This window comes from Pseudonaja textilis, chromosome 7 (assembly GCF_049901715.1).
Source record: "Pseudonaja textilis isolate UNSWEBS1 chromosome 7, rPseTex1.2, whole genome shotgun sequence".
In the NCBI taxonomy this organism is placed as follows: domain Eukaryota; kingdom Metazoa; phylum Chordata; class Lepidosauria; order Squamata; family Elapidae; genus Pseudonaja; species Pseudonaja textilis.
In genome coordinates, this window is record NC_141996.1 from 49,531,514 (window position 1) to 49,545,574 (window position 14,061).

Sequence of the window (14,061 nt, forward strand, 5' to 3'; positions counted from 1 at the left end):
GTTAAAGTATTTAAGTATTTAAAGTATTTAAGAATACTTGCAACAGATTATTCTTCCGTTGTGCTAAAATGCTAGACCTGTAAAGTGATGAAATTATATTGGGGGAAACTCATACATGTGCTTAATCCCACGCAGGCTCTTCAGCACAAGAAATATGAAGTCTGAAAAATTATCTACAAGATGGCCTGTCCCTTCTTAGAAAAGCTAGGATACAAACTTGCTATTTCACAGTTCAAAAGCCCAGATTCCAACTTGCTTCCCATTGCAAATTTAGATTTGAAGACTCTCCCCACCCTCGATGGGAAAATCTTGACACATTTTGTGCTTTAATATAAAATTAAGAAAGTTGAATTGACTGCTAAGAATATAGCTTATTTTTAATAAACCTCAGAAACTTGATTAATAATTAATCATACTTTTTTTCCTGTAGGAAAGAACTGCAAAAAAACCATCATAGCCTCAAAATTACATGGCTCGGGAATGGGAAATAGCCTGCATCAAGTAGATCACAGGCAACACATTTTCATCTAATAAATCTTGATGACGCAGAAAGCAGACATATATTCCAAGTTTTAAAAATTGTGGAGAAGGCTGAAAGAATAAATACAATAATGTATTTTGTAATGTATGTTACTTTTGTGTAATATAATAGTTCATATCTACCCTGCATTCCAAGAGAAAAGAACATAATGTAATAACTTCAAAGTCTCCAATTATTAAACCACCTGGGCTACCTGATTAATGCTTGGCCTCCCTTGCTTTTTCTTTGAAGCAGTGTCCAGGCCCCAAAGAGAAGAAAACCGGCTTCTTCGTTTGCTTGCTGATCTTGACATTACCTGTGTTCGTCTTCTGACACCAGATTCACCTGTGCGAGCTGCCACCTATCAGCCATAAAAAAAAAATCTTAACTAACAAGAGATTCACAATAATGCCGAATAATACATATCTACACATAAGTATTACACGAAGGATTATTTAGGATGAGATAGATGTGCTCAATACTTGCTAAAACCTGGGTTTCACATACACTGCTCCTGCCAAAAGAGCAATTTGCACATGTGCCATAATAGCACTGCATTGGGCTTTTTTTTTTTAAGTTAAAATTTTCAAAGAGACCCAAATTAAGTTTGGGTCTCTTCAAAGTATTAAAGTCAATGGAAATACTGCAGCAGCGTCAAAGAAATGCTTATTTTCTTAAATTGGAGGATTAAGTTATAAAATTTGAAGATTGCCTTGTCCAAGTGGAATCAGTTCATCCAGTGAGGTGCAGTTGGGAAGCGTTATTGTGGCTCCCAAACAAAGGCCTTTGATTGGGAGCCACAATAACACTTCCCAACTGCATCTCACTGAATAGACTGATTCCACTTCCAGGAGCACCAGGGCTTAGTTGCCTTCTGGAATAATATCATAAATGACTGGCTTCTTTCTGGGCGATGTTCCACAGGAGGAGGCCATCACAAAAAAGGGTCAACAAAGATCCAAAAGGTGACTGTTCTTTGTGGTGGCATCCCTCCTGTGGAACATCACCCAGAAAGAAGCCAGCCATTCCTGATATTATTCCAGGACGCAAGTAAGATCTGGTGCTCCTGGAAGGCTTTTGATTGTTGAATTGCCCCCAAAGAATGGTATTAGGAAATTTCTGATTGAGGTGGATATGGTACTGTTGATTACTATGGTTGTGTTGTTGCTGTTAAGTATTGTTTCTTTTCTTTCTCTTCTTCTCTTCTATTGTTTGTTTCTAATTTCTATTTAAACCAAATTACTATAATAAGGACTGTAAGCCATGTAAGTCATTTTTAATAGAGAACATTATAAGTCCTAGATAAATAGTCTTTTTTGAACAAATCAGAGAAGGCCACTTAGTTCAACAGGTCAATTAAAACTTTTTATATGTGAATTGTACTGATGCTACTGCTTATACTGTTGGTCTTAATGATTCTTTTCTTTTCTACAACAGGACAAGTTTTTCCATTGATTGATGACACTTAGATCTATTAAGCTTCCAGAAACAGGAACAGATTTTTTCCCCTTCTGTTTTCTCTTTCCTCCCCATTTCTCCAACCTCTCTCCATGCAGTCTTGGAATTATAAATTTATAACATGGAAGAAAAGCAGCTATTAAGGTAAAGCTATGTTAGTCAGGAATTTGGAAGAGAAAGAGAAACATTTGTCACAAAGAATACATTTGGCTTTTTATGGCTATAGGAGCATAGACCAGATGTTGCATAGCAACAACATTCACTCTATACGAGATGATATCTAGTTTAATAAAAAAAAAATAACCTTCAAGTTAAACTCACCAGGGCATGAAAGGAGGACACTGAAAAGATTCCAAGACGACCCATTGCATCTTTAGTTGGACGGCTTGCAAATGCAAGTAGTGTTTTGGGGTTTGGCAGTTCCCCTCCTTGAAGACTAGCTAAGTAACAACGATATCGAAAGAGGTCCATTTGGAACTGTTCTAAGTTTTGTTCCCAAACAAAGATCTACAGAAAGACAAAATAAATTAAGGAGAAAATATATATCTTATATCATACAAACAGATCACATTTTGCATGAAGGAAGAATTTGATGTTCTAAATAAGTAAATACATTTATTTTGAAAAAAAGGAAAAGAGATAGAGATCCTAAGACATCTGTTTCTTGGATGTTAATAAGGTTACAATTTTAAAAAGCAGAAGTGTCTTAAGTTCATCATGCTTTCCACAGATGCCCAGTTTCAATTTCTTCTTTATTGTGGCCAGATTCTTCACTCAAAGATCCAAAATCACTTAGAAACTTTTATGGAATAACATAAGGATATGAAGACACGACTTCAATAGAAAAAGACTTTCTGGATTGTTGACATCATCAGTTTAAAGTCAATGTTTATTATGTAAAATAAATAAAATATTCTGGGGAGTATTAAATTTCACCAGTTTGATCATCATTTGTGTTCTTCACCTTGACAATGGAAAATATTTCTGTTGGCTGGAAATTCCCATTACACAGGTGTTCCTCATTTAATGACCAGCCATTCAACAACCATTCAAATTTATGATGGCACTGAACAAATAGAACTTGCAATTAGTCCTCCTGTAACAGCAGAGTCATGCAATCCCCTGGCACTTCTGACAAAGTCAGTGGGAAAGCTGGCAGAAAGTTGCACGTCATGGTCACATTAGGTTCTCACTTAACAACCTCAATTTAACAGCATCAATCAGGGTTGCCAAAACTGCCACCACTAAGTACCACTGTCATGTGATTTTTTTTCAACTTATGTCTATATCACTTAATGATGGAGTTTCTGATCCCAATAAGTGTTAAATGAGGACTATCTGTATGATACAGTTTTCCTCTGGATAATATTCTGTACACATTTAGTCGTCTTAGATAACTCAGCACAGGTCAAATATGTTTACTGAATACAAATTTTGTTGTTTATTTATTTTTGCTGAATTTCCTTCAGGAGCTCAACATGGCATACATTACAATTTTAAACATATTAATTAGCATCCCGAGATGAACTCAAAAGAGATTGTGCTCTATGAATTTACATATGATTTTAATCCTTAGCAAAGTCAATTGAAAGTGATTCCTTTCATGTTGGAACTTTTGTGTTTCAAAACAGAAATCAGATTGTTTCTCATTTTAAAAAAATTGACATACAAATTTTGGGAAACATAGTAGAAAAGACAAGTCTAACAACTTTTTAGTATTGCATAAGAAGTACTTTTGGTCACCTGAATTAATTTGAGAGTTGCAGACTGAATACGTTAAAAGTAAAACTACCTGATCAAGAATTGTTTTCTTTTTCTTAGAGTCTCTAACTGAAGACAAGCTGAGGAAATGCATTTCTCCCATTTTCTTCATCTTCTCATCCATATCAATCTTCTGCTCCAGTTTTTTAATTTCAGTTTTCAACAGTTTCACAGTATCTTCCTTGTGGTGTTGTCGTGCTACTGCTGTTGCGCAAGCAGAATGAACTGCTGTGATCCAATTCTCTAATTCTGTTTGGCTAGAAGTCTATAAAATAGAAAGGCCAGAAGCATCTTATTTAATATAAGCTGTTTTAAAAGATTCTGCTTCAGTAAACTTTGTAGATATTCATGACTATGTTGTTTTATCACCTTCTATTTAGCATTAGAATCAAAACTGACAACTGAAGAATGTGTCATTAAAACTAAAGAATTACTGTGTTAAAGAAAGCTTCCTAGAACTTCCCCAAAGGAATATTCTGTGATTTAGACTAGCATTTTAGAGGCAGCATGTAAATATTTATAGGATAAGTATGTTTATAATAATAAAAACTAAACATAGTTCCATCAATATTAGTATCATTTAGCAACTTTATAACTGATCATAATAATAATTCTATAATATCTCTATCATCTTTGTAATTGAACATGAAACAACTATTTGACTAATCCATATCAAAGAATAAGTGATATGAAGAGTATTAGATCTACATGACTTATTATATAACATGCATTTATCTCCACCATTGCTACCACGATAGTTAGCAATATATATGAAGAAGCTAGAAAAGAAGAAGAAAGCAATAGAAGCACAATAGAAAATAGATTTATGGAAAGAAATGCTTCTGTCCCTGACACAGAGATAAAGCGATTTACCTGTTTTATTTCCTGGGAAGGTTGAAAAATTAACAAAATTTGATTTTAAATGCTCTTAAAATATAACTCAGGACTGAACAACCACTTCTAGCTAGCCAGCTTATTTTTTTTTTCTCAGAATACCTTATATCAATTATATAAGCCCCACAAGGTGAGGTGGGTAGCAAATAAAGCAAATAAATAAATACATTGCAGTTAAAATGAAGAACCAATTGCTTAGTTAATACATTTCCATAAATTATCCCCTGGCTACTGTTTTCCAGCATTATATCACTGCTATTTTTTTTTTAAATGAATAGACATATATGAGATCTGAATCGTCTTTCTATATCTTAAATTAAGAGTAACCCTTAACTATAATTTAATTAATTTGAGTGCTGGATAACTGGAACTGGAAGATGCATGAGAAAACTTGCAATTAGATCATGTGTGTAAAAAAAGGAATAGAATGTCTTTTCCTGTATCCATTTTTAAGATCTATACATAGAGAATATTACGAATATCTGAGATTTAAAGTCCTGCCTAGAAATCTGTTAACTACATACTATTTTATTAACCTTTTCATTACTTTTCTTTCACCTGTTTTATATTTTTTAAAAATGTGTCACTGAATAACATCTCAATTTGTAGAAACATAGCCTGTTTTCCTGAGGCTTCCTTTTTTATATTTAATATACATACTAACTTTTAGTAAACAAGCTAAATAATGGGGAAATAATAACAACAATATGATAAACCAGGGGATAAACCTTGGGAAGGACTCGATAGGTGGATAAAAATGTAAATTCAGTCTAAACATCTGGCTGACTGTGTGACCTAGTATAATAACAATAATGGCTGTTTTATTGGCATGGGATAACTATGGAAGGAGCATATAACAAGCTGTATTAGCTGGAAAAAACCAGAATAATTCTGGCTGACATTGGATATAGTTAACTGTAAGTGAAGTTTAAATTATAATACTTTACTGCATCAAAGAATTCAGTTATTGGTTATGTCAGTGTTTTGACTGGTCAGTGACAGAAAGGGAATGTAACTATTATTTAAGTTGTCTAGAATTAAGTGAAGTAAGAGGACTGAGCTATTACAAACTAAGCAAAGTTTGGTTTTCTATTGTTCTGTCTCCAAAAGAAATGTAAAACCTTATAAAGAAATATATGTACCTGAAACATGAGCATGCCATTTTAAGATGTCACAGGCATCTGATTAACACCAGATGTCTTTCAAATTTAATGGCTCTGTACAGGTATCCATGGTAGCTGCCTGTCTGAAGGAAATCAGCAGGAGTATATGACATATTTGAAAGCAAGGCAGCAAAAAAAAATGTGCCAGTGCTTTGAGGTAGCTCAGGAAATAGACACCAGAAGAACTATACAAGCTCAGTGTTATTGTTATGTAGTATAACAACATAATCTTGACATTGTTTCTTTCTCCTTCCCGCTTATGCTTAAGAGAGTCAAGGACTTATGAGCCTGAGTGTCTTTCTCACCTCCTACTGTCTTTTCTTTCCATAACTACTATTAGGTGCCTTCTTCAAAGTTATCTCTGAGTTCACAATAACATCTATTCTTTGCCTATGCGATATTTTTACAGTTTTGTTTTGCATTCAGTTTCATCAGCAGTTTCTGCTATATATTGAAGTCCTGAATGAGATTAAAATGGCCAAGGATCTTTATATCTGAAATTATAAGCAATAACATCTCATGAATAAGACCTTTGTACTAACTTTATATGCTACTTGATTCCATTTATATGCTGTTGTAAATATTCATGAATTATGTGGACAAAGGTAGATTATTACCTTTAAATTATGGATATTTTTTATAATTTGTTGCATAACAAATAAAAGATGGGGAGGTATAATAATATGCAGATTAATTCTATCTTACTACATTATATTTATATATTTCTTCCTACCCATAATTTCTTTCCTAAATCTTAGGAGGAAGGGAAGGAAGGAAGACCTAACAGATACACCATTGTCAGAAATCACTTTATAATTACAACAAAACACTATAATTGGCTTAGCTCTAGGAGGGCCCCTATGTATTTAGCAACTATCTGGCCCATTGTTTCCTAAGTTTCTTTCTAAAAATGTTTTGTATCTTTAGAGACTTATTAGGAGTAAGATTGGTACATGAGGCAAACCCACTGACACAAAAAAGAGGTAAACTCAATGAAAGACACTTTGCCCTTTTCTACTAATCTTTCTTAGCAATATAATAATAATAACAATAATTATTAATTATTTAATTTATTAAATATTTATGTCACATGACCAACAGTATTCTGGTAATTTACAAATTAAAAATAAAGAGAAAAAGAAAAGCAGACAGAAACAGAAAATAAAAGCACGCAATCCAAAGAGGACTTTATCCATCCTTGCCAAAGGTCTGGGTGAACAATCAGGCTTCCAAGGTCCTTCAAGGAACCAGTAGGGTGGGGGCCATTCAAATCTCATTCCAGAAGGCAAGAGTTGTTACAGATGAGACCATTTCTGGGCTCCTAATCAAATATATTAGTTAATCAAAGAAACCCTGAGCACATCAACCCTGCCAGATTGAAGCATCAGACAGATATTACAGAAGGCAAGCAATCTCTCAAGTGCCCCCATAGGGTAATGACAAAGCACCTTGAATCACACCTTGAATCATGCTTGCAAGCTATTCTGGCTACTAATGCAGCTTGCAAAACAAAGGGTTAAATGAACATCCCAAGAAGTGCTCATCACTGCCCTCATTGCTATCTTCTGAATAAGTAGAAGCTTCTGGATGATCTTCAAGGGAAGCTCCATATAGAACACATTGTAGTAGTAAGTCATAACTGACTGAAGGCTCCTTTTATCTAGGAAAGGGTGTGACTGGCATGCCAGATGAAGCCTTGCAAAGTTCTACCTGGCTACAGCTGCCACCTGCTCATTGAGCAGGAGCTCTGTTTAAGTGAACCCTCAAATAGCACCCCATCCTTGAACAGTGAAGTGCAAGGTTATAAATAAAATATCCTCAAATCTGGGCAGCCCAAACACTCACAATCACTCAGGTTTGATAGGAGTTTATTAGAGATGATTCCATCCCATCGTAGTCTTTAGGCACTGGGACAGAACCTTGGCAGTATCACTCAGGTGACCCGGGTCAAAAGATATAATTTGGTGTCATCAGCATACTGATGATACCAAACCCCAAATCAGCAGAGAACCTCACACAGTGATTTAATGTAGACAGTATAAAAAAGAGAAAGAAAAAAAGAACATGAAGGAAGGTTCTAGGGAGCAATTTCTTCCTCATCCTCATGACTGGAACTGATCCTGGAGATAGGATAAGAACTATTATAAAATGGTTCATGCAATTCCCAACCTGTGAAGCCAGCTGAGAAGGACCTCTTGGCCAGCAAAGTTGAAAACTGCCAAGTTATCCAGGAGCCCAAGGATAGATATGCAGAAAATGAAGAATGTCACCTGTAGGGTACTCCTTAACTCATGCATATAAAAATCAAATAATCTGAAACCCACATGAACTCAATATTTCAGAATCTTCAGCAATATCCAAAGATTCTTGGCAGATGCACACTGAATCTGAAATTGCTCACTGGATGACAAAACAATCTTACACCTATTCTTTAATAAAAGAGTATCTCTCCACCTAAAGCAAGTAAATCTTTACAGAAAAAAAATATTTTATGATATATTTATGCAATGTTTTCTTTTGTGGAAAAGATATATGCATACTGCAGTAAAATATTTTATGAGTTCTAATGTTATGTTTCCCCATATATTAAATGTAGGTATTAATACATGTTTTCTACACTTTTCTTTGTAATCCAACATTACTATCATTATTATTATTATTTTGGAGAACATGTGCCTCAGCATAGCCAAGGAATGATATGATATGATGTAGTCTAGCCTTGCCAAAAAAAATCCTCTGGAAACAAATTCCTATCGGCTCTAAATTGCATAAAGTTCCCCAACATTTGGTTATATCATGGCACTATGTATTTTAAATAAGCCCAGTTTATAAAAAGAGCCCACATTTATCTATGCTATCTATGTATCTACACCACTTATTTATGTAATAAAACTCTGAGTGGTGAAAAAAGAAAAAATCCTAAATATCATTAGTGATTATAATTTATATAATTATAAATAATTACAGGTCAATAATTAGGTGGCCTCTTCAAATGTTGAAGTATCATTTAGGGCTTTTTCTGAAGGATATGTTCAAGAAGGAAATCAACAGCATCAGCAGCAACAACAACATGGATGGATGAAACTAACCTGAAAGAGAAATGCATCTCCAAGGGAATTGCTGAGGCAAAAAACATAATCTTTCTTTGGATGTTCAGGTACTGCTTGTACTATGCTGTTTTCCACCCATACTGCATGTTTTGGGATGCTGTTGTGGTCTATCCCAGATCTGCCATCACTTTCATAGAAGAATAAAGTACAACCTTGAAAAAAACAGCAACTTATTAGCAATGTATGTATCTGAGAAGATAATATGGTTGGCAGAATATAACCTTTCAGAATTATGCAATGCCAGCATTCAGAATGATGAAACAATAGAAATAATAGCCAGTATGAGTGCTAATAAATAAATAATCTAGCATGTTCTGCTGTGGATCTATTTCATTCACCTAGCCATATCCTGCTTCAGTACGTTCCATTTCATACACTATACAAATATATACAGTATTTGCCATTCCTATTCATGCAACAATTATATTCACCAAGCATGTTGCACTTTCTGTGGACTGAGAGTGTTTCCCCTAAAAACTTGATTTTTTGAAAAAGTGAAAAATCACTAATATCTTGATTCCCCACCTTCTGTTCAGAGCTAATGCCAGTTTGACAACACAATGACCAGTATTACAGAATTTTCAGAGTACAACACTTAGTAATACAACGATGCATATAGTACAATATAGAAACTATATTACCATTTTTAATATATGGGCCCTATGTAGCATTCCTTCAGAATAGTAAGGACAACAGTAATGGTCAATTGTGGCATATTTTGGGTGTAAGGAATTTGTCAACCAAAGCCCAGTTTTACACTGAGCATCCTAATACTATTTTATACAAGCTTAAATCTCTAATCTAGAGACAATCTTGCAAGCAATATATTGTTCTGTACATCTCAACAGCCTGAGACACATGCAACCTATTAACGCATTTGCTTAAAGAAATCTTTGTGCATTTGAGTTTAATCAATTGTCAAGAGCTTGACATGTGCAGGACTTCCTTGATTACTTAACACATTTATGAATAAAAGAATGCTATGGCTGCATTGCATTTTTGGATGCAAATGATGCTGTGTTGTTGGCTCAGGAGCCAAATAATTTGTAGAGAATGTTATATGTAACCAGGAGTATTGGTCTGAAAATTAATGTAGTTTTTGTCTGACAGGAAAAATGGAGTAAAAAATTTCAAGACACACATAAAATATTGCAGCAGGTTTACTAAGATAGACTTTTTATTTTTTTAAGATTTAAAAGAAAAAGCAATGTGTTGAGAAATGACTGTCCATGAGAAGTAAATATGGCTCTGTCCACTTTATTATATGAAAGTATGGTGGATTGTATAAAAGTGAGTAACCAGTACGAAGTAAGCACATTGGCTTGGTCATAGAGAGTGAATGAATGGGGACTTAACTCCAAAGCAAATATATGAAAGGAGAATAAGGAAATGGGTGGAAAGGAAATGGAATACTGAGAAAGTCATGTTGGATGGAATTTATTTTATTTATTTATTTATTTGATTTGTCAATTGTTTGCAAGATAATAAGTATAAGTGTATACATAGTTATGAATACATGAAATGGGTACATATAAGAAAAATAAAAGAAAAATAAAAGAAACAATAGGACAGGGACGGTAGGCACGTTGGTGCACTTATGCACGCCCCCTAGAGACCTCTTAGGAAAGGGGTGAGGTCAATAGTAGACAGTCTAAGGTTAAAGTTTTTGGGGTTTGGGGAAGAAACTACAGAGTCGGGTAGAGTATTCCAGACATTGATCACTCTGTTGCTGAAGTCGTATTTCTTGCAATCAAGCTTGGTGCGGTTAACCTTGAGTTTGTATCTATTGTGTGCTCTTGTGTTGTTATGGTTGAAGCTGAAGTATTCATTGACAGGTAGGACATTGCAATGTATGATTTTATATACCATGCTTAAATCAGACCGAAGACAGCGTAATTCAAGGTTTTCTAGTTCTAGAATTTCAAGTCTGGTGGCATAAGGTATTCTACAGCGAGTAGAGGAGTGGAGAACTCTTCTTGTGAAATATTTTTGGACTTTCTCAATTGTGCTAATATCAGATATGCAATGTGGGTTCCAGACTGATGAGCTGTATTCGAGTATTGGTCTAGCAAATGTTTTGTATGCTCTGGTTAGTAGTGTGATATTACCAGAGAAAAAGCTACGTAGGATTAGGTTAACAACTCTTAGTGCCTTTTTGGCTATGTAGTTGCAGTGGGCTCTAGCACTTAGATCATTAGAGGTGAGTATTCCAAGGTCCTTTACAGAGCTTGGATCATCAACAAGATCTTGACTATTCAGCTTGTATTTTATTTTCGGATTTTTTTTGCCAATATGTAAGACAGAGCATTTATTTGTTGAGATTTGAAGTTGCCATTTGTTTGACCATTCTGATACATAGTCAAGATCTTTTTGAAGGGTAGCAGTATTGTCTGTGGTATTGAACAGCTTTACATCATCAGCGAAAAGAACGCAGTTGCTCTTAATATGATCACAGAGGTCATTTATGTAGAGTATGAAGAGAGTTGGTCCTAGAACACTGCCTTGGGGGACACCACTATTGACAGGTACAGAATTTGATAGGACGCTCCCAATTTTGACCATTTGTTGTCTGTTTGACAGGAATGCCTCTATCCAGTTATGCAGTTGTCCAGAGATACCATAAGATTTTATTTTTAGGAGTAGTTTGTCATGTACCACTGAATCAAAGGCTTTATAGAAGTCTATCTAGATTGCGTCTATTGCTTTGCCCTGATCGAGTTGTGTCATCCATATGTTTTTGCAGTGTAAGAGTTGTAGATTACAGGATAGTTTTTTCTGAAACCAAATTGTTTATTGGAGAGTAGGTTGTTTGACTCTAAGTGGAGAATGATGGATTGGTTAATAATTGATTCCATGACTTTACAGGTGACGCAGCATAAGGAGATTGGTCTGTAATTTTCAACTAGGCTGGGGTCTCCCTTTTTGAAGATGGGGATGACCGTGGCTTGTGACCATAGGTTAGGCAAGGAACTGGTCCTGAAAGATTTTTCAAAGATTATGCTTAGAGGTTCTGCTATGGCAGTGGGTACCTTTTTTAAGAAGTAGGCACATATTCCATCTGGTCCAATAGATAGAGATGGCTTTAGATTGCGAAGTGCTTTTTCAACATTGTCTTCTGTAAAATCGATATGTATTAGATCATTGTAGTTATCTGTGGTTCGGCTAGGAAATATTGGGCATGATCCATTGCTGTTTACAAATACTGAGCCGAAAAATGTGTTAAAGATGTTGGCTTTAATGGTGTCGTCGTTGCAGTCTTTACCATTAGGTCCTATCAGGGGTGGGATGGTCCTTGAGTCTTTTAATTTGTTGTTTACAAAATTGTAAAAAGCACGGGTGGAACTGGTGCTTAGAAGGTTTTTCTCTTGTTTAATGTGATAATTGGTGCATTCGGTCTTTATTTGGTGGCATAAATTTTTGTATCGGCTTTTGAAATTGGTAACGTGACCAGATTTTTTTTCCGCCAGAGTGATCTCTTTTTGGATTGAAGTTTCCTTATTGTTATGGGTAATCTGTTTTTTTGTTTTGTTTTGGGAGTTGTTGTTGGTACATATAGTTTGATGACTCTTTTGATTTCAAGTAAAAATATGTTGTAATGGTCTTCAACAGTATTGCATCCAGTGAATAGAGATTGCCAATCAAGGGATGAGAGATCGTTGTCTATAAGATCATAGTTGCCTTTTTTGAAGTTATAATTGGGGATTACGTCATTGTGGTGGTTTTTGTGTGGACGTATGTTGAGACAAAAGTCAATCATATTGTGGTCACTGCTGGAGAAGGGTTCTTTAGTTTGTATTCCGTAAATTAAATTCAAACTATTGCAGAAGATGAGATCGAGGCAGTTGTTTAGTCTAGTGTTGTTGGTTACTAGTTGATGGAATCCTCGAAAAGGAGATGAGAAATATAAAGAACAAAAGTCTTCCATGAAGGAATTACTTAAGATTTCTCATGAGTTCTTTTTTTTTAAAAAAAAAAATAAGCTGATACAGTTCTGGTTCTCAAAGGAGTATCTAATTGCAAAGGAATACATAAAAGGGGATGCCACTACTAAGCAAAGGTAAAGCCATTTCATATGGGGAAAAGAATCTGAGTCAGATTTATTACCCTAATTAAAAAATTTCCATTACACTGTCAGATTGGATAGATGAAAATAGATGAAAAACATGTGTGCATAATACTGAAGGAGTCCTATTTCTCTTTAACATACTTCTTAAAAAAAAACTTTATTGATTACAAAACCAAAATATCAAACAAACACAACACACAGAACAAGAAAGAAAAGAATTCGAAAAAAAGAAAATGATTAAAAAACTAACAATTCTACTATCGACAGTCTATGGTTCCTTGTTTGTTATCAATATTGGTGATACATTTACAAATACATCTTATTGCGAATATATAATTATGATTTACATTTTACGTTATTTACTAATATATTTTCTATTTTTGTTCTATCCAGTCATACCAGCATTCCCAGCTTCTATAATATTCTGATGTTTCTTTTTCCTTAAGTGCTAAGGTTAACTTGTCCATCTCTGCACAGGCTGTTATCTTCTGTACAACCATCTCCTCGGTTGGAATATCTGCTTGTTTCCAACACTGTGCAAAGGTTATTCTGGCTGCAGTAAGAATATGCAGTATTATATATTTGACATTTTTAGGAATTTGTCTATTAAATATCCCCAATAGGAAGAATTCTGGTTTTAATTCAATTTGCTCTGCCGTTATTTCCTCTAACCATTTTTTTATTCTATGCCAGTATCTTTGGGCTTCAGTGCAGGACCACCACATATGAAAAAATGTTCCCTGTTTCTTTTTACATTTCCAGCAATTCGGATTCATGTTAGGAGACATTTTCGCTATTCTCAAGGGTGAGAGATGCCATCTATAAAACATTTTATAGGCATTTTCTTTATATGCTGCTGATCTTGTAATTTTATTATTCCTTGTCCAAACCTTTTCCCATTCTAATAACGTAATGCTACGTCCTATGTTTCTGCTCCAAGCTATCATGTTGCCTTTGACTACTTCCTCTTCTAATTCCGTCTCTAGTAAATAATTATCAAATTTAGTTATATTTTTTTTATCTGGACCTAATAAAATTTTATCTATTTGTTGTCCCTTAGTAAAAATTCCAAAAATTTTCTTGTCCTGG

At 34.6% G+C, this 14,061-nt stretch overlaps 1 protein-coding gene across 7 annotated transcripts in view; it reads right to left on the minus strand.

Moving 5' to 3' along the window:
- Positions 1 to 14,061, minus strand: part of TIAM1 (TIAM Rac1 associated GEF 1) — a 207,728-nt gene that overhangs the window by 43,239 nt on the left and 150,428 nt on the right. For all 7 annotated transcript variants that reach the window (XM_087937550.1, XM_087937547.1, XM_087937549.1 and 4 more), the window contains 4 exons: positions 8,886 to 9,058; positions 3,771 to 4,004; positions 2,300 to 2,485; positions 735 to 881 (listed from right to left, as the gene is read on the minus strand). In XM_087937550.1, the coding sequence (XP_087793676.1) occupies positions 735 to 881; positions 2,300 to 2,485; positions 3,771 to 4,004; positions 8,886 to 9,058 (740 nt within the window). The remainder of the gene's footprint in view (positions 1 to 734; positions 882 to 2,299; positions 2,486 to 3,770; positions 4,005 to 8,885; positions 9,059 to 14,061) is intronic.